This window comes from Camelina sativa, chromosome 15 (assembly GCF_000633955.1).
Source record: "Camelina sativa cultivar DH55 chromosome 15, Cs, whole genome shotgun sequence".
Taxonomy (NCBI): Eukaryota; Viridiplantae; Streptophyta; class Magnoliopsida; order Brassicales; family Brassicaceae; genus Camelina; species Camelina sativa.
The window spans coordinates 28,937,051-28,955,892 of record NC_025699.1 but is presented as its reverse complement, the minus strand read 5'-3'; the positions used below and the strand labels follow the sequence as shown (position 1 = coordinate 28,955,892).

The following is an 18,842-nucleotide window of genomic DNA, read 5'->3' as shown; positions in this document are numbered from 1 at the left end:
TGTGCTTGGTTTTGGATCTCCGAAGTTTGTGGAAGTTGGCAGTGAAGCTCTTCCAAGCTCTTTTGGCGGGGAGAAGCCTAATTCTCAGGCAAGACATGACTTGGGATAGTTGAGAATGAGAGGGAGAGTGAAGAAGAGAGATGAGAGATTAGCTCAAAAACTTGGTGGATAAAGGCAAAGGTGGATAAGTAGAGATAGGATTATATAGAAAGTTTGTGTTTAGCTTAGCTCGGACGCAAGACAAGACAAAATATTCCACTTCTTTGCTTAATCTCTACGCTGCTTCCTTAACCTAATCTCCACTATAATATTTTTATTTTGTCTTTTAAGATTTTGTTGTTTAGCAAATTCTAGATTCTGACGATCTACAATTTCTACATCTGCAATTATGGTTTTGAGTATAAGAAGTTGGATCATTAAAAATCTACTAAGAAAGTGTTTGAGTATATATAATGGTACTTTGCTTTTAGTAGGTTAATGAATTATTTTCTAATTGTAAAGTTAAATGAGAGCTTGTACACCATTTCTCTGCATCTCTCTGAGCCTCCAAATGGGATAAATAGCATCTTCCCCCAACTCTGCTGCCTCCACTTGTTGCCTTGCCCAATCGTAGTGCACCGTGTGTATGGTGTCCTAAATCCAACAACAAACTCTTAAAATGACTGTGGCATTGGTCATATGCATTGCGATTGAATTATGATTTTTGATTCACAGTTTTTTTTACCTGGCCTCCTTCTATGATTTCTCCATTCTTGTCGCGAGCGCAGTAGATTTCTTGCGTTTGGAACTGGCATCAAAGAGAATAAATTAGTCCATCATATCCAATTCTTAGCTCAGAAGAAAATGAAGATCATTTACCCTGACTATTATTACGGGGGAAGTTCCCATCATCTTCGTCTCTTGAATGGCAACGTCAGATATGTACAGCAGCTGATCAAAATGAAGCACCTTAATTACTCTGCATGGCTTCATGAGAAGAAATATTCCGTAGGGTAACACCAAGAACAAAGAAACCCTTACCTTGTTATCGAAAAAGACACCATGACTTTGGTAAGTTGTGAGCTCTGCTTTGCATCTTTCAATCACTTCCTTGCTGCAATACTTCTTCAAGGTCTCAACATCTCCCTGCAAAGATATTGAAATTAATTACAAAGCAACATAAACGAGGATGACACGAGACATTATCTATTTCAAAACCCGAGATTCACCTCACTATATGCTTTCAAGACAGGTCTAATGGCTTCCTCAACCTCTGCAGCAAAGTCTGGCAAGGAGAACGATCTACACATGAAAGAGAGGTAAGAATTATTATTACCGGAGGCACATCTTCAAACCAATAATAATCAGCCACTATATAACTTACGGATCTCGCCCGTGTATTTCTTTGTAAGTTGATGCAGAATCTGTTTCATGCAAGAACATGTCATGCATGCTGCCAAAACAAAGAATAATTAATGCACATGTAAGGGAGAAGGAGTATGTTAAAAACAAAAAATTGGGAAGATAGTAAGGGAGCAATTAGAGAGTATACTCTTGAATCTTGTGAACAATCGGATTATCACTAGTTTCCCATACTTCCCTCACATCTTCTGCAATCTGCACAGTCCAAATGCATTGCCAATTTACAATATAACAAATCAGTATCAGCAAAGAGATTGGATAATTGAACAAGACGAGTAATAAAGACAAGTTGTTTTCATTACCTCTTGGCTCTTGTTTACAACAGGCACACTCATCCCGCTTATACGTTTAAATACAGGAAGACTTTGCATCTAAAGCCAAATTTGAGGAAAGCATTCAACAAGGGCCTTCAAACACATGGAATAAAATGGACAACCACAAAGAGGGCCACTCACCTTTTCTCTAAAGGATTCCCATTTTGTTTGCCACTTGAACTGTTTTGTTGGCATAACCACCATCTCGGTTCTTGTACTTCTCTCACCTGTGAATGGCGGGGGAGGTGTATATTCCAGGAACTTCCTTCTAGATGTGTTTCCACGCAGTTCATCCTTTACAATGTCAAGTACCTTCTTTACAACTTCAAATGGTTTCGCTTCCTTCAGCTTATAAAACGCCTCGGATACTTTTGGCGAAGAGATACTTGACTTTAATTTTTCAAAAAATGTATGTAATTCCTCCGTAGAACCTGATTGCTGCTGTTTTTCTCCTCCAGAGGTTCCTGTGCCTGATGAACTTGCTGACTCTGCATTCTCCACCTTTCCGAGCTTGAATGACTCCTTCACCTGAACATTAAAAATACACAACCTAGTTAACAAAAACAAAAAAATGCCACAAATGACCACTGAAAGGACAACAATACAAGAGCAGGATTCCAGCAAGACCTCTTCTGTGGCCGCTGAAAACTTGTCTTTCACACTTGAAGAGACCTGCAGTACCGTCAAAGCTGTTTTGTAAGGGACGACTGTTAATTAGCCTTATACAATGTACATTTTTGGCTATTCATACATACATATAATAAGTGAGTTATCATGTTTTTATCTAAGATCCAAACTAGAAAAAGAGCAAACAACCCATCTTAGAAACTCTTTGCATCTTTTAACACAATATCAGCTTCCAAACATTCTCCAACCAGGGTGGAGGAAAAAAAAAACACAGACATGGTACCAATTCAAGGCTCGTGTACCAGAACCATACCTTTTTAGCCGCAGCTTCAGTCTCAGTCCACACACCATCAACTTTATTGTACAGCTGCTCAGTCGTTTGTTTCGTTCTGCATTAGCCATATCTTTCATAATTTCCTTTAACTCACAATGTATATATATTATCTCCCAAGTAAAGATCAATTACAAATGTGTTTATAACTTACCTAACTTTCAGGTCCTCTTTTACACCTTTCAACTCTTCAGCTCTTTCCTTCAACTCCTTCACTGTTCTTTTAAATTCAGGATTGCTGCAACCACATGAAAAAATCAACAATGTTTAACCAAAAAGAAATTGAACTAAAGAAACATCATCCAATAATAGAAAGATTATATGTTCTTTCACTTATTATAGATATTCGTATGCCTCACGTTACATAACAAATCACAATATACCTCTCAGCTTCCCCTCTAATATTCTTGGAGAACTCGCTTAGCACGCTGAACCTGCGATGACTCGCATATCCAATAGTAGGAAGATACTCTGATCTTGCGTTTGCTCTCTAAAAGCAAAAACACAAAGTCACCACCAAATCAATCAAAAACCATTTAGTGCGATTTTGATCAGAAACATTACAAACAAAAAAATACAAAGTATCTCACCAGAACCCGTTGCTGCATCAGTTGCCGTAAAAAAGGCTGCTTTGTGATCAGTAAATCTCGAATTAGCTTTCTAGTCGCCATTAGAAACAAACCCACCAAGCAAAAACCCTATACCGAGCGCCTCTCGAGAAAGAATCACAGAGGTTGGATTTGAGACTAATGATATACATATCTCTGTTATATTGTTTACAAGAAAAAAGGAAAAGTTCAAAAATATTTACTTGAGCAACAAACCAAGAACACTTAAAGGCCTACAGAGAGAGATACAGAGGTTTCCATTTTAGATACTTGTTCGGAAACACGGATATGTATATTCCATATCTGGTTAATAAATAAATGAGAGTTAAAAACAGAGTATATAAGAAGAGCCGTTTCCAAACACTACTAAACAACGCTCGTCCCTGTTTATTAGGTCCGTTGGGCTTTTGTAAATTGTAAGAAGCCTAAATTCAATTTGATTTTGATTCAGTTTGGTTTGTTCAATCCGGTTAAGCTGCAAATATAAGTTGAACCAGAAATCAGAATACTGGTGTCGTTGTTTTGAGACAGAAATCAGAATCAAACTTAAGACACGACAAGAAGCGTAGATTCGAATCTAAAGAAGACAAAAGTACAACTAGATCCTCATTGTCTTTTTTAGTCACAGGCCACGTTAGCGGCGGCGAAGTGTTGGGCTTGCCGGCGAGCCGCCGGCTCCGAGACCATGGCTTGAATGAGCATGGTCTTCACTTCCCATGGCGCATAAGAGAAACTTTTTCTAGCGTAAGAGTTGACAAGAGCTGCGATCCCCTGTTTCAGCAGCGCACCGTACGCGTTACCTTCTTCGTCGTTCCTAGCCGTTGATTCCAATAGCGTCAGATCAGATCTCCACCGTTCTTTCGCAACCATCACTCCGAACATTTTCTCGACCGTTGATCTCTCCGGTACCATCCTCGGCCATGCTTCCCTCTCGCTGCTCCAATACCTGAAACCAAACTCAAAATAAATAAATAAAAACAACACCACCATCGAGTTAGATCTGACTCAGCTATTAACGTAATAAAAATTTTAAAAATCAAATTCAAAGTTGGATTACTGCGGCGTGCATCGTCCTCTGTGTCTGGTGTATAAGAAACCAGGCCTCGTCGCCGATGAATCTCCGGCGAAGAAGCAGAGGACCAAGAAGGTGACCAGAACGAGTCGACTCAGAGAACAGTGAGAGTCCATTAATCAATCAGTCCTTCCTTCGTCTTCGGTCTTCGTTAAATCGCCATCAGAGAATCTGAGTTTGCTTGAGTTATGGTCTCTCTCCTACTCAATTTGTCTATTTGTTACCTCGGAAACAGAGATACACTTTTGACGCATTTACCCTTAGAATTCAAATTATTTTTGTTAAAGTGGATAAAGTGACTATTTTATTAGAGGGATATAAGCGTCATTGTATAGACGCACATGAGTTTGTCTGAATGTATTTTTCAATTGTTTTGCATATCGTAGTCAGTCCTCACGTGACAATGCAAGCTTCGCACCAAGATCCCAACGTTTTCAATTCTGTAGAACGGTAATTTGTTTACGGGACTTTTCCACGTTGTTTGATTTTTTTTTTTTATCAGAGCTACTCGCGTTTATTGATCGAGACCAAGTCCAATCTAGTATTCAAAAATTACCATTTTTTTTTTTTGTTCCCAACCAAATGTCATGTAGAGCAGTTTCGGATATGACCCTCACGTTGCCCCGTCAATGCCAGACTATATCTTTAAAGATTCATATATACACACCTAGCTAGCCACTCAAAATATAATTAAGAAATTTTCAAAACGTAACGATATTCATGAACCATGACCGCCTACCATTTTTAAGTTTTTCTTTTATTGTTGTAAATTTGTAATGTAACTGGCAAACCATGAGCTTTGTAAATATAAATATAGAACTATTTTTGTCAACGTTAGTGTTTTGCATTTCTTAATAATAAACATTATCATATAATTGTTGATCAAGTTAATTGTTATAAAAAAAAATAACAATGAATCAAAGTACATACTTTCGCAAGTCACACACACATATACAGACATGTCACCTTAAATGCCCATAAACTATTTTCTATATATACCTCACAAGACTTAAATCTAGCACACGCACTGAAACACACAAATAAAGAAAGACAAGAAAACAACATATTAGTATATAGCCATGTCCTCATCCATATACTCCTATGTTGTCCTCTTCTTCTTATTTTCCATCGTCCCATACATCCAAAGCCAACCTATTGCTCCAGCTCCGACCACTGAAACAAGTCCCATCAATTTCACAGCGGTTCTTGAAACTGGTCACCAATTTACTACATTCATGCGACTCCTCAACACAACTCAAGTCGGATTTCAGGTAAGCGTTCAACTCAATAGCTCTGATCAAGGGATGACTATATTTGCTCTAACAGATAACGCATTCAACAACCTTAAACCCGGAACCCTAAACGGACTCACATACCAACAACAAATCCAGCTAATGCTCTACCATATCATTCCAAAATACTACTCTCTAAGTGATCTTCTCTTAGCAAGTAATCCCGTTAGAACTCAGGCTACGGGACAAGAAGGAGGAGTCTTTGGGTTAAATTTCACAGGGCAAGCACAAAGCAACCAAGTGAATGTTTCAACCGGCGTTGTTGAGACTCGGATCAATAATGCATTACGACAACAGTTTCCTCTAGCCATTTACGTGGTGGACAAAGTGTTGTTGCCGGAAGAGTTGTTCGGAACAAAGACCACACCCACAGGAGCTCCGGCCCCGAAATCCATAACTTCATCGCCCGATGCCGATTCTCCGGCTGTTGATAAAGAGCACAAATCCTCCGGATCAAACGTGAAGAGGACAAGTCTAGGGGTTGTTCTTGGCTTTATATGGTTTTGTTATTCGTTTATATATATATATATATATCTTTTGAAGCATTAACTAAAAGCTGAGAAACATTCCCAAGTAACAACTATTTTATTTGCATGATTGATTTGATTCACTTATATATGTGTTGGAGTATCTGCTTTGTAATTTTCTTAATCTTTTTATGTTTGTCAACAAATGAGAATTGTTTTTAACTAAAAAAAGGAGTAACTGTGAATTGACTAATGGGCTTGAATAAAAAAACTTGGGCCCAAAGATCTCTCAGCAAAATAGAAATTGCGTGATCGACCCCTACTTTAAACCCTAACCTAACCCCCTCTCTCTCTCTCTCTCTCTGTTTCTCTCTTCTCCATTTTAGATCGGATTCGGAGTTTAAGCAAGTAAGCCTTCTGATTCTTTGGCTCCAATTTTTTTTTTTGGTTTCATTTCAGCTAATTTCGCAGATCATTTTTGTTTACTTTATCGTCGATCCAAGTTTTCTTTAGGTCTGCTCTGTATAAGAATTTCAAATATCCATGATCAGTCTCTCTGCCTTGGATTTTGATTCTAGTGTTCCTAAAATTGGCAGGTGTTGGTGAAAACGATGAATTTCAAGAATATAAAAGCTCCCAAGGGTCCTGGTGGTGGTGTTATAGCTGCGGTGGTTATTGGTGGTCTCGGTCTTTACGGCGCTACGCACTCTCTCTACAATGTCGATGGAGGTCATCGAGCTATTGTCTTCAACCGCCTTGTCGGTATCAAAGACAAGGTTAGTCCCTGCCAAAAAAAAAAATTGGTTTCTTCTGAATCTGTGAATTGAATATTCGCATTAGTATTAACAATTGAGTCTTGTGTTTGTGACATCTAGCTGAAGTTTGGTTAGGCTTAGCGTTAGATAGTGAATCTTGTGTTTGTGGCATCTAGGTTAAGTTTACAAGGTTGATTTGTTAGTCTAGATTTGATTGTTGTTTGTAACAGTCATCTTGATGCACTATATATCTTTGCTTGCTTGACTATGTAGGTGTACCCTGAGGGCACTCACCTTATGATTCCGTGGTTCGAGAGGCCAGTCATCTATGACGTTCGTGCAAAACCTTACCTAGTTGAGAGTACTTCCGGGAGCCGTGATCTCCAGATGGTACTTCGCTTCCTTCCCTTTTAATGGTTTCTATCAGGTTGTGTGGTTTTGGTCTGTGAACTACATGATAAGCTTGTGTTGTGTGTGGGATCGAAACATTCAGGTCAAAATTGGACTTAGGGTTCTCACCCGTCCTATGGCTGACCGACTACCTGAGGTATACAGAGCTCTTGGTGAGAATTACCGAGAGAGAGTTTTGCCTTCTATTATCCACGAGACCTTGAAAGCTGTGGTTGCTCAGTACAATGCGAGCCAGCTTATTACTCAGAGAGAGGTTAGCTAACTGGCTGTAAATACATGTTTTTGATTCCTTCTTTAATGGTAAATTAATGGATGAGTTTTTTTTTTTGTTCTTTGGTGTTTTTTAAGTCGGTGAGTAGAGAAATCAGGAAAATCTTAACTGCACGAGCTGCATATTTCCACATTGCGCTGGATGATGTGTCCATCACAGGCTTGACGTTTGGAAAGGAGTTCACTGCAGCCATAGAAGGAAAGCAGGTGGCAGCTCAGGAGGCTGAGCGGGCTAAGTTCATTGTGGAAAAAGCTGAACAGGACAAGAGAAGTGCCGTTATTCGTGCTGAGGTGCGGATAATTCTTTTCCCTTTTCAAATAACCCTATATTGGTAAAATCTTGCTAAGCGATGTTTCTGTGGGAGTGTCTGTAGGGAGAAGCCAAGAGTGCTCAGCTCATAGGTCAAGCCATCGCAAACAACCAAGCGTTCTTAACACTGAGGAAGATCGAAGCAGCTAGAGAGATCGCCCAAACCATCTCAAAATCGGCAAACAAGGTCTACTTGAGCTCTGACGACCTCTTGCTTAACCTGCAGGCGATGGACCTTGATGTAAAGGCCAAGAAGTAGAAGATGATATGAGTAAACCACACCTCTCTCTTCCATGATTGTCTTTCGGATTCCTCGACCAAAAGACAGTACGGATTCTTCAGAGTAACTATTTCTGTATTGTGTGTTTGCAATTTCTTTTCAGAGATCAAGACAAAATGATCGAATTATTGACAAGTTCTTTTTCTGTTTTTGTATGTGAGCAAAATTTACAAGTTCTTTAAATAATAATGTGTGCACATTACACAATGCTGAAAATCTTATAGTCTGTGAACCAAGAAGATGATGAGGCCAAGAAGTAGAAGATGATATGAGCTCTCTCTTCCATGATTGTCTTTCGGATCCTTCGACCACACCGGATTCTTTAGAGTAACTATTTCTGTATTGTGCGTTTGCAATTTCTTTTCAGAGATCAAGACAAGAAGATCGAATTATTGACAAGTTCTTTTTTTTGTTTCTGTATGTGAGCAAAATTTACAAGTTCTTTAAATTTGGAAATAATAATGTGTGCACATTACACAATGCCGAAATGTTATAATAGCTTGTGAAAAGATTAATAATGGGCCTGGAAATGAAACTGGGCTTGTGGCTTACGTATAGTGAATCCAGACAACACATCTGTGTTTAACGGCGTTTGGTCGGAGCCAATTTTGACTACGTACACCACCGCGAGCCTCTTCTTCTCGTGGCGTCGGTGCTTTCAAAAGCTAGCTTTAATGGCCTTTCATGGAATTAGAGAAGTTGAGAACTATTTTGTAACTCTTCTACAGCGATTCAAAAGCCGGAATGAATGGAAGAAGATTCATGCCTGCATCATCATACATGGATTGTCACAAAGCAGCTTCATGGTCACTAAAATGGTGGATTCTTGTGATAAGATTGGAGATATGGAGTATGCTACACGTCTTTTTAATCAAGTATCGAATCCTAATGTCTTCTTATATAACTCCATCATTCGCGCGTATACACACCATTCCTTGTACTGCGAGGTGATTCGTACATATAGGCAACTGCTCCGGAAGAGCATCGAGTTACCAGATCGGTTCACGTTTCCTTTTATGTTTAAATCTTGTGCGAGTCTTGGATCATGTTATTTAGGGAAGCAAGTTCATGGTCATCTCTGCAAAATCGGGCCTAAGTTCAATGTTGTGACTGAGAATGCGCTCATAGATATGTACATGAAGTTTGATGATCTAGCTGATGCACATAAAGTGTTTGATGATATGTCTGAGAGAGATGTTATATCTTGGAATAGTTTGCTTTCTGGATACGCACGGATTGGGCAGATGAAGAAAGCAAAAGGTTTGTTTCATTTGATGACTGATAAAACGATTGTGTCTTGGACTGCGATGATCTCTGGGTATACAGGGATTGGTTGTTATGTAGAGGCCATGGATTTTTTCCGTGAAATGCAGTTAGCTGGTATTGAGCCTGATGAGATCAGTCTCATTTCTGTTTTACCGTCGTGTGCTCATCTTGGATCTCTGGAGCTTGGGAAATGGATCCATATGTATGCAGAGAGAAGAGGGTTCCTGAAACAGACTGGTGTTTGCAATGCTCTTATCGAAATGTACTCGAAATGTGGTATGATTAGTCAAGCTATTCAGTTGTTCGACCAAATGAAAAGGAAAGATGTTATATCATGGAGTACAATGATCTCAGGGTATGCACATCACGGGAATGCTCATGGGGCAATTGAAACATTCAATGGAATGCAGAGAGCCAAAGTGAAGCCTAATGGGATCACGTTTATTGGTCTTTTATCAGCTTGTTCACACGTTGGTCTGTGGCAAGAAGGGTTGACGTATTTTGATATGATGAGACAAGATTATCAAATTGAACCCAAGATTGAACACTATGGTTGTTTGATTGATGTTTTGGCAAGAGCCGGAAAACTGGAACGAGCTGTTGAAATAACAAAGACAATGCCAGTGAAACCCGACTCAAAGATATGGGGTTCATTGTTGAGCTCTTGCAAAACACAGGGCAATCTTGATGTTGCATTGGTTGCAATGGATCATCTTGTGGAGCTAGAGCCGGAGGATATGGGGAATTATGTTTTGCTTGCCAATATTTACGCAGATTTGGGAAAATGGGAGGATGTGTCGAGATTGAGAAAGATTATAAGGGACGGAAATATGAAGAAAACGCCAGGTTGTAGTTTGATAGAAGTGAACAACATTGTTCAGGAATTCGTTGCAGGAGATAACAGTAAACCGTTTTGGACTGAGATATTTATAGTGCTGCAATTGTTTACTTCACATCAGGATCAGGATGTGATCAAAAGGAACAATGCTCTTGCATTTATAGGTATGGTTTAATAGCGTTTGAATTGTGGAAAAGTAGCAAACTTATTAGGCATATTATACAGATCAGAAAGGTCACAACAGTATTTTTTGATCATACATATGTTACAAATCGATCAGAAAAGGTCACAAGAGTACTCACTCAATCATACATATGTTACAAATTGATCAGAAAGGTCCCAACAGTATTTATTCGGAATCTCAGCCATCTCCAACAAGATATATAGAAGCTTCGATCTTCTTGTTCCTCTCGTATTCTACATTATTTTGTCTGGAATGGGCTGGTTTTAACCCAATTCATCCGAGAAGTTTCTTCAACCCTATCTTCTGCTCTGAGGTAAAGCTTGTAGGGAACTTGATGTTAAATTTGATCCTCAAGTTACCTTTCTTAGTCTGGTCTTTCTGCAACGGCATTCCTTCCATTGGAACCACTTCCTCGTACTCGGGATGGATCACACAGTTGACTGGGATTGTCAGTCTCCGACCATCTAGTGTAGTCAGGTTGATGGTGTAGCCGGTAAAGGCCTCGAGAACTGAGATCTTCAGAGTGACTACGAGGTCGTTACCCTCTCGAGTGAAAACCGGATGAGGCTTTTCATCGATGATGAAGACTAAATCCGCTGGAATCACACCAGGTTGCTTATTTCCTTTCTGGAATGTGATCTTTGTGCCTTTCTTCCACCCCGGTTTCACATCAACAGTCAAAATCTCTTCTACCTGCATCGTCTTGCTGCAAGTTTTTTCCAAAAGACAACACTGGTCAGCCTATGCTTTTTATGCCACTCAACAAGGTTATGAACTATGATAAGGCTCTGTTTTCACTATGTATCAACAGACAAATGCCCTATTAACGCTGTCTTAAGTGAGTGGCTAACCTAAAGAGTTCCACTTTTTGTTCACAGATAAGACATCGAATGATCATGACTTACCCAATGACATCAACAATCTCCCTGGAGATCTTCATCTTCTTGGTGGTTCCTTTGTAAAGATGTTCAAGGCTACAAGGCAACTTTTTTTCAATAGGATCTGCCTTCCTATCTCCACCGTGATGCAATGAGCCGCCACCACCATCTCCTCCTTTGCTGCTATCACCAGCAGCAGCAGCAGCAGAAGGGCTAGAGACCCCAAAAAACTCAGTAAATATATCAGCCTCACGTCGGGGAGCAGAAGGGCTAGAGGCCCCAAAGTAGTCAGCAAATATACCATCCGCATTTCTCGGACCAGAAGGGATAGAGGAGGCCCCAAAGAACTCGGCAAATATATCATCCTCACTTCTCGGGTGACTCATGTTTCTTCTCAGACACAGTGTGGAGATTTATGTGGAATGTTCCTGAAATCGTTCTGAGAATTATGAGATTAGTACAATCCGTTCAAGAGACTTACCGTGAGCTGAGGAAAGAAGAAATCGCAACCAGAAAAGTGAGTTGTGCAGAGAATTATCACCTCTGATAATGATGATGACAAAGGATGAATCGCTCTAAGAGTAAAGTAGGAAAGGAGAGAGCATAGCATACTGTTTAAATTTGACCCAAAAAAAAAAAAAGCATACTGTTTAATCTGATGATAGTACTTGTACATAAAGAGTACTCTTGCATTATTAAACCAACTTACTTTATTGACCGGCACAAACCGGACTTGGTTTAATTTAAAAAAAGAGATGAGTGAATGAAACTTAACAAACAACTAGGATTTCACCCGCGGACTAAGTTATAAATTATTGTATTTTAAATAATACTTTTTAATTTATTTAGTTTTCAAATTTTTAATTAATTAACTTTTTATCTAATTAATTTAGATTTTTGTTTAGATTTTTTTTTCTTCCTACGTTTTATAAAGTTTAGAATCTAATTACATTAAATTTGTTATTAGATAGAATATAAATTAAACAGAGGTATATGCCTATATAGTATATTAGTGTATATATTTTTTTTTTGGAATATTAAGAATGTGTTATAGTATGTGTAATATTTTGTAGTTCATATACTAAATAATTTAGAAGTTAATTTTCAAAACTATGATTACAAATCTATAGTATATATGAGATAAACTAATAGTTTTAGTGTTGGTTCTATATTTCAAACCTGCCATGTCAGACAACATATTCAAAGATTTTTAATCAGCAAAAACTCATCATATGAAACCGTGAAAGTAAAAAATTATTTTTAAATACGTAGTACAAAATAAAAATAAATCTGTGAGCAAGCAATATCTTTTATATTTTATTATTATTCTTTGAATAAGATATCAAATTGAATGGTAAATATGTTTGTTACCTTTTAAAATCATACCGTTAGTTTTTTTGAATAATATATTTTATATTTGATTTTGAACATATATTTTAGGAGGAAACCAATGTGTTGAGATCAAAAATCTCGACCAAGGATCCTCCTCCAAGATCGAAAATCAATTTATTTCTTGGTAAGACCGATTGTTTAGGAAATTTGTGTATGGAGAAAATATTGTTTTGTTAAATTGGAAACTTAGTATTAATTAAATCAATTATAAATTTAATACTTAATATTAAAGGGAGTGATTCTAATTGTTTTGGAAAGTTATTTAGGAGTAAAAATTTTGTTTTCAAAAATAGAAACTTAATATTAATTAATGGAAAACAAATTAATAATTAATATCAATGCAGTCTTGTAAATAGGTGGTAACTTCAAGATTTATTTGCTAAATGTACTTGGAAAATGTATATATAGATACTTAATGTTAAAGGGAGTGATTCTAATTGTTTTGGAAAGTTATTTAGGAGTAAAAATTTTGTTTTCAAAAATAGAAACTTAATATTAATTAATGGAAAACAAATTAATAATTAATATCAATGCAGTCTTGTAAATAGGTGGTAACTTCAAGATTTATTTGCTAAATGTACTTGGAAAATGTATATATAGATACTTAATGTTAAAGGGAGTGATTCTAATTGTTTTGGAAAGTTATTTAGGAGTAAAAATTTTGTTTTCAAAAATAGAAACTTAATATTAATTAATGGAAAACAAATTAATAATTAATATCAATGGCAGTCTTGTAAATAGGTGGTAACTTCAAGATTTATTTGCTATTTCAAGATTTATTTGCTAAATGTATTTGGAAAATGTATATATAGATATACAGGGATTGGGTGTTATGTAGAGAGGCTAGCTATGGGATTTTTCCGGCAAAATGCAATTTACTGGCATTGAGCCTGATGAGATCAGAGACTCATTTCTGTTTCACCGCCCTGTTCCCATCTTGGATCTCTATCGCTTGGGAGATGGATCCATATGTAGGCAGAGAGAAGAAGATTTCTGAAACAAACTAGTGTTTGCAAATGCTTTTATTGAAATGTATACTCGCGTTGACCAAAAAAAAAAAGAAAAGAAATGTACTCGAAATGTAGTATGGTCAGTCAAGCTATCCGATGATCAAACTAACGGGAAAGATGTAATATCAGGGACTACAATGATCTCAGGGTATGCACACATCACGGGAATGCTCATCAAGCTATTGGGACATTCGATGAAATGCAGAGAGAGAAGGAAGCCTATTTGGATCACGTTACACATGGTGATGAGACAAGATCAATCAAATATACGGCTGTTTGATTGATGTTCTGGCAAGAGCGGGAAAACTGGAACGAGCTGTTGAAAATAACAAAGACAATGCCGCTGAAACCTGTCTCGAAGATATGGTTTCATGGTTGAGCACCTGCTGAACAAGAGGGAATCTTGGTGTCACAAATGCTCTCGTGTTTATTGGTATGGTTTAATTAATAGCGTTTGGGTTATATAGGAGAAGCAACAAAATTTATTGAAGGTATTCAATCGTAGTACATATGGTACAAATCGATCAAAAAGCAACAGTATATTTAATCACAATCTCTGTGATTTACAACAGTACATCTAGAAGCTTTGACCCTCTGGTTCTCTCCTCTGTTCTCTGTAACGTGGGTGAGTATACTCAAACTCAGCCGAGGAGTTTCTTCACTCCTGTCTTCTGCTCTGAGTTTAATCTTGTTGGAAACTTGATGTTGAACTTGATCCTCAAGTTGCCTTTCTTAGTCTGGTCTTTCTGCAACGGCATTCCTTCCTTTGGAACCACTTCCTCGTACTCGGGACTGATGACGTTGGTGACAGGGATTGTCAACCTCCGACCATCAAGTGTAGTCAGGCTCACTGTGTAGCCCGTCAAGGCCTCGACAAGTGAGATCTTCTGCGTGACTACAAGGTCGTTACCCTCTCGAGTGAAGACCGGGTGAGGCTTCTCGTCAATGATGAAGACTAAATCCGCTGGAATCACACCGGGTTGCTCATTGCCTTTCTCAGGGAACGTGATCTTTGTGCCTTTCTTCCACCCTGGTTTCACATCAATGGTCAATATCTCTTCCACCTGCATAGTCTTGCTGCAAACCAAACCAAAAAAAAACACACAAACCGTTCAGCCTAAATCACTTTAACAATTTTATGAACTACGACCAATGCTCTGCTTTCACTATGAACTACACAGGAGAAACGCTCTAAGCGAATTAGCCTATTTCTACATACAAGCTAACCTAAAGGGTTCCATTTGGGTTTGATCATGACTTACCCGCTGACATCAGCAATCTCCCTGGAGATCCTCATCTTCTTGGTGGTTCCTTTGTAAAGATCTTCAAGACTACAAGGCAGCTTGTTCTCGATAGGAGCAGCCTTCCTAGGTCCACCGTGATGGATGGAGCCACCACCGCCTCCTCCTTCGCCGAAAGAGGCAAACATATCATCACCAAACATACTGCTAGAGAACCGTGTAGCTCTTCCTCCACCACCACCGCCACCAAACGGGCTAGAGAAGCCAAAGAACTCTGCAAATATGTCATCCGCACTTCTAGGGTTGAACCTGAAGGACGTAGGACCATCACCGGTAGAGAAATAAGTGGCTCCACCAGCGTCAGGAGGTGGCACATTCCCTTTCAAACCTTCCTCCCCATATTGATCATATACAGCTTTCTTCTGAGGATCGCTTAGAACCTAGTAAGCATCAATAAAATCAAGTCATCATTAGCAAACACGCCTATTCATTATGACAAGAATTGAATTAATTAAATACATAATTTACATAGTATAGATAAGATACCTCGTAAGCTTCGGAGATCTGCTTAAACTTAGCCTCGGCGTCCTTTTTGTTGTTGGGGTTTTTGTCGGGGTGCCACTTCATGGCGAGTTTTCGATAAGCTTTCTTAAGATCATCGTCACTGGCGCTGCGATCAACTTGGAGGACTTTGTAATAATCCACTCCCATCCGACCTTCTTCCTCTTCTCTCTTTCGCTTCTTCACTTTTCCTGATTTTTCTTAGTAATTGTTCTGTAAAAGAATGATGAATCGTGCTCTGTTTGAATTGGTATAATCGTGCTCTGTTTTGGTTGAAGAAGATAAGACTAGTTTGTTGTTTGGTCTTAAAAACAAACAAACACACGGACTCGTGTACTTTTTTTCTTCTCAGAGTGTTGAGAACCCTGTCGAATGTTCCAGAACTTGTCTGGTCTTTAAAACTGATTTTTTTTTTTTTTTTTGGTTTGGGTGACGGGCCGGTGACGCGTGCTCTCTCTTATCATCTTCGTAACGCATTCCAAAGTGTGTTTACGTTATCGTATCTATAGGCCCGTTAAACTGTATTGGACTTAAAGTGGGCTTTTAATAATAATTAGTTATAGATTAATAATTTAATTATTGGGATAATTGTTTTCGTGATTACAATAATTGTCTCTTAGGAAAATAAGCAGTTAACTAATTTTTTTTAATCTTTTTAACAAAAGAGAAAATTACACATAATCGCAAGAAGAAGGAAAGAAAGAAATAATAATTAGTAAATCAAAAAAAAATAAATAACAAATAAGAAGAACATTAATAAAAAATATTAAAATAAGATCAAAGTGTTCTTGTTTCTGGCTGTTAACAAGGAATGGAGTGGGTAAACCAACGGAGGACATTGACAGGAAGTTTGATGAGAGACACAGCGAAGTTGGCCAGCGCAGCGAAACAGAAGCAACATGGGCACAAACAACTCAATATTGTCCTGCAATATTTTTTTTTTCCATTACAATATTAATATTACTAATTCACAATTTTGATCTCATCAGTAGAGATCTCTCATCTGGTGTTGATTGTTAAGATGAAGAACATACATAAGCGATAGATTCAAGATTTTGAGGATTGGAAAAAAGGAAGTAAGTGGACTGGATCTAAACATTAAAAAAATAAAGAAAGAAACGATCGATGTGTACCCAATGATCCAGATGACAGCACCAACGAGAGAGAGAACGAGGGCAACAAGAGCAAATGGTAATCCTAGTAAGAAGCCTAAAGGTCTACATTCTCCCATAGCTGCTCTTTCAGAGATTTTTTTCCAAGACAAGTTTTAGTTGTTCTGTTTCTTTTAGAAATAGCAAGAGAAAGCACTAAATAATTTTAAAGTGTGGTTTTAGTTTCCACGGGATGATGATATAAAAAGTTATAACCGCCGAACCCACGCGGCGGGCTATTCTGAATTACCATAATACCTTTGCGGTTTCTTTCGTTTTAAGTCTTCTCTTCTATAATGTCAACGGGTTATTTTGGGGAATTGAAGACTTTTTTTTTTGAGTTCGTCTATCTATCGGAAACTTCCTTTTTCACAGAGTCAAAGTCAACAAATGCATGCCCCCCTTCACCCTGTTGTGGAAGAGTTCTAGCTAGGACCTTTTGCGTCAACCTAATTTATTACAAGAGAAGAAGAAGAAGAGAACCGTATGAAGGGAAGCTGCAAAGTGCAAGCACTGCAAGTTGTGCAACCACATGGGGGTGTGCCATGCTATCTATTAGAGTATATACTATATAGAATCAAAGCCTTTATTATTTTATGTTTTTGCTAAATTTCCCAAAATATACCAACTTTATAATAAGACAGTAAAAACTGAGATCGATCATAATAACTAGAGCTTCCAACACGTCCTATACATGTTATGTTACGTATATCTACGCAATATATACCCTCGTAATTCGTAATAGTCTGATAGAAAACGTGATAAATTTGAGAAGACGAGTAATGTAGTCTACGAATATGGGTCACTATAGTAGTGCAATGAAGAGATTTAAACTGTTTACTTTCTCATACCATAGTCCATCCCTCTTGTCATATATCATTGAACGTACGTTTGTTCTTAGGCGGCCTTCTTGGTTTTATTCCTAATCTCAAAGCTCCTGGAAGCACTTTCATTCTTGCCTTTTCCTTTCAACAAATCCCTTCATGCACATGGCTGAACTGTATATATATATATATATACATTTAACCAACATGTTTGTCATCGATCTTTCAGTTATCAGCTCTCTCGACCTGTTACGTGGTTATCTACCTGTATTATTTTATAAAATCGGATCATGACAAACTTTCTATATATTGTAAATGTAATTTTTTCACTAACGATGAGAAGCTACCCCAAGGAAAAAGATTTCTCGATCGATCGTCAACCGCAACCGGACCCAAATTAAACCACATCTTACTCAAGTTCAATAAACTCGTCTATCGAGGGATTTAATTTTCCATCCTAATTAAAAACACAGTAGTACAAACATTCCTTTTTTTACATTGCGTTCAAGCTTAGGAGGGGAAAAAATAAAACTACGTACAAGTACCGCCTAAAGTTGTTTACGTGAATATGATTCGGAAGAACAAAAAAAATACATGATTCCGTTAGTTGTGCTTGTGTGATTTGGAGGAATGCAGCACTTGGGCTTTCAAGTTCTGATGAGGCCTAATTTCTTACAAGTTAGACTTCCATCCGCAACGTAACTACGCCCCATTAGTACAAGTTGGAATATCAATCAACCAAAGTACCACGAGAAACTTGGACATTATATATTACCGTTATGAAAAATCAAATGAGGAGATGTTTTCAAGCGAGAAATGAAAATTAAAGAAAAAAAAAAAACACAAAACAAATGGATTGAAACTGTAGCTTTCAGTTTCATGGTCCCAACTAGTTGAAAACAAAGACAAAGTTTTGCTCGCCACAAGCTCCATCCACAACAAAATCAGATTTTTTTTTTTTTTTCATTTTTAACCAAAATAATATAAAATAAACGTACCAGTTGAATCAAAATATTTATATATATCGTTATTATTTGTGATAACAGTGGCAACTTTTTCATGGACTTATACAAAGAAAGTATTATTAAAGTTTTATTACTCACGCGGTTGCGCTTCTTGTCTCTTGCCATTACATGACACTCCAACCTCCAAATATGTAACTTTGGTTATTACATATCTCCTCCTAAATTGCAACAAATCATTCGTCGCTTAATTTTAGATTATTTGTTTGTTTCTTGACGTTTGTGTCTGCGTAACAAAATACTAAAACTAATTAATTGGAGATTGATTGGTTTCTTATCTTTGTAATTTAATTTTGTTAAAACTTTTAATATAAATGTGTTTTTTTGGGGGGGGGGG

At 37.8% G+C, this 18,842-nt stretch overlaps 8 protein-coding genes across 10 annotated transcripts; 3 read left to right on the top strand and 5 right to left on the bottom strand.

Moving 5' to 3' along the window:
• LOC104747809 (mitochondrial import inner membrane translocase subunit TIM44-1-like) lies at positions 426 to 3,344 on the bottom strand. 2 transcript variants are annotated; one of them, XM_019237012.1, is made up of 14 exons: positions 3,264 to 3,344; positions 3,057 to 3,163; positions 2,828 to 2,911; positions 2,656 to 2,731; positions 2,343 to 2,387; positions 1,857 to 2,243; positions 1,704 to 1,772; positions 1,532 to 1,596; positions 1,364 to 1,432; positions 1,209 to 1,281; positions 1,021 to 1,125; positions 859 to 930; positions 725 to 787; positions 426 to 633 (listed from the first exon to the last, which is right to left on the bottom strand). In XM_019237012.1, exons 1-14 carry the CDS (start codon positions 3,342 to 3,344, stop codon positions 502 to 504), a joined length of 1,428 nt encoding a protein of 475 aa, XP_019092557.1. In that variant the 3' UTR covers positions 426 to 501. The 2 variants fall into 2 exon arrangements, with proteins under 2 accessions (XP_019092557.1, XP_010467806.1); XM_010469504.2 differs by having other exon boundaries at positions 3,270 to 3,344.
• LOC104747808 lies at positions 3,768 to 4,557 on the bottom strand. The gene is made up of 2 exons (XM_010469503.2): positions 4,339 to 4,557; positions 3,768 to 4,227 (listed from the first exon to the last, which is right to left on the bottom strand). The coding sequence occupies exons 1-2, from the start codon at positions 4,467 to 4,469 to the stop codon at positions 3,900 to 3,902; spliced, it is 459 nt and encodes a 152-aa protein (XP_010467805.1). The 5' UTR covers positions 4,470 to 4,557; the 3' UTR covers positions 3,768 to 3,899.
• On the top strand, positions 5,387 to 6,330 carry LOC104747807 (fasciclin-like arabinogalactan protein 6). The gene has a single exon (XM_010469502.1). It carries the CDS (start codon positions 5,433 to 5,435, stop codon positions 6,192 to 6,194), a length of 762 nt encoding a protein of 253 aa, XP_010467804.1. The 5' UTR covers positions 5,387 to 5,432; the 3' UTR covers positions 6,195 to 6,330.
• Positions 6,407 to 8,377, top strand: LOC104747806 (prohibitin-6, mitochondrial-like). Its single transcript, XM_010469501.1, has 6 exons — positions 6,407 to 6,520; positions 6,709 to 6,888; positions 7,141 to 7,257; positions 7,361 to 7,531; positions 7,627 to 7,839; positions 7,923 to 8,377. Exons 2-6 carry the CDS (start codon positions 6,724 to 6,726, stop codon positions 8,115 to 8,117), a joined length of 861 nt encoding a protein of 286 aa, XP_010467803.1. The 5' UTR covers positions 6,407 to 6,520; positions 6,709 to 6,723; the 3' UTR covers positions 8,118 to 8,377.
• On the top strand, positions 8,743 to 10,429 carry LOC104747804 (pentatricopeptide repeat-containing protein At2g20540). Its single transcript, XM_010469498.2, has one exon. The coding sequence runs from the start codon at positions 8,813 to 8,815 to the stop codon at positions 10,415 to 10,417; it is 1,605 nt and encodes a 534-aa protein (XP_010467800.1). The 5' UTR covers positions 8,743 to 8,812; the 3' UTR covers positions 10,418 to 10,429.
• LOC104747805 (dnaJ homolog subfamily B member 13-like) lies at positions 10,429 to 11,958 on the bottom strand. Of its 2 annotated transcripts, none has more exons than XM_010469499.2 (3): positions 11,846 to 11,958; positions 11,332 to 11,743; positions 10,429 to 11,132 (listed from the first exon to the last, which is right to left on the bottom strand). In XM_010469499.2, the coding sequence occupies exons 2-3, from the start codon at positions 11,688 to 11,690 to the stop codon at positions 10,700 to 10,702; spliced, it is 792 nt and encodes a 263-aa protein (XP_010467801.1). In that variant the 5' UTR covers positions 11,691 to 11,743; positions 11,846 to 11,958; the 3' UTR covers positions 10,429 to 10,699. The 2 variants fall into 2 exon arrangements, with proteins under 2 accessions (XP_010467801.1, XP_010467802.1); XM_010469500.2 differs by having other exon boundaries at positions 11,332 to 11,732.
• On the bottom strand, positions 14,166 to 15,850 carry LOC104747803 (dnaJ homolog subfamily B member 13-like). Its single transcript, XM_010469497.2, has 3 exons — positions 15,494 to 15,850; positions 14,969 to 15,387; positions 14,166 to 14,783 (listed from the first exon to the last, which is right to left on the bottom strand). Exons 1-3 carry the CDS (start codon positions 15,656 to 15,658, stop codon positions 14,348 to 14,350), a joined length of 1,020 nt encoding a protein of 339 aa, XP_010467799.1. The 5' UTR covers positions 15,659 to 15,850; the 3' UTR covers positions 14,166 to 14,347.
• Positions 16,210 to 16,851, bottom strand: LOC109129339. Its single transcript, XM_019237409.1, has 2 exons — positions 16,642 to 16,851; positions 16,210 to 16,433 (listed from the first exon to the last, which is right to left on the bottom strand). Exons 1-2 carry the CDS (start codon positions 16,737 to 16,739, stop codon positions 16,310 to 16,312), a joined length of 222 nt encoding a protein of 73 aa, XP_019092954.1. The 5' UTR covers positions 16,740 to 16,851; the 3' UTR covers positions 16,210 to 16,309.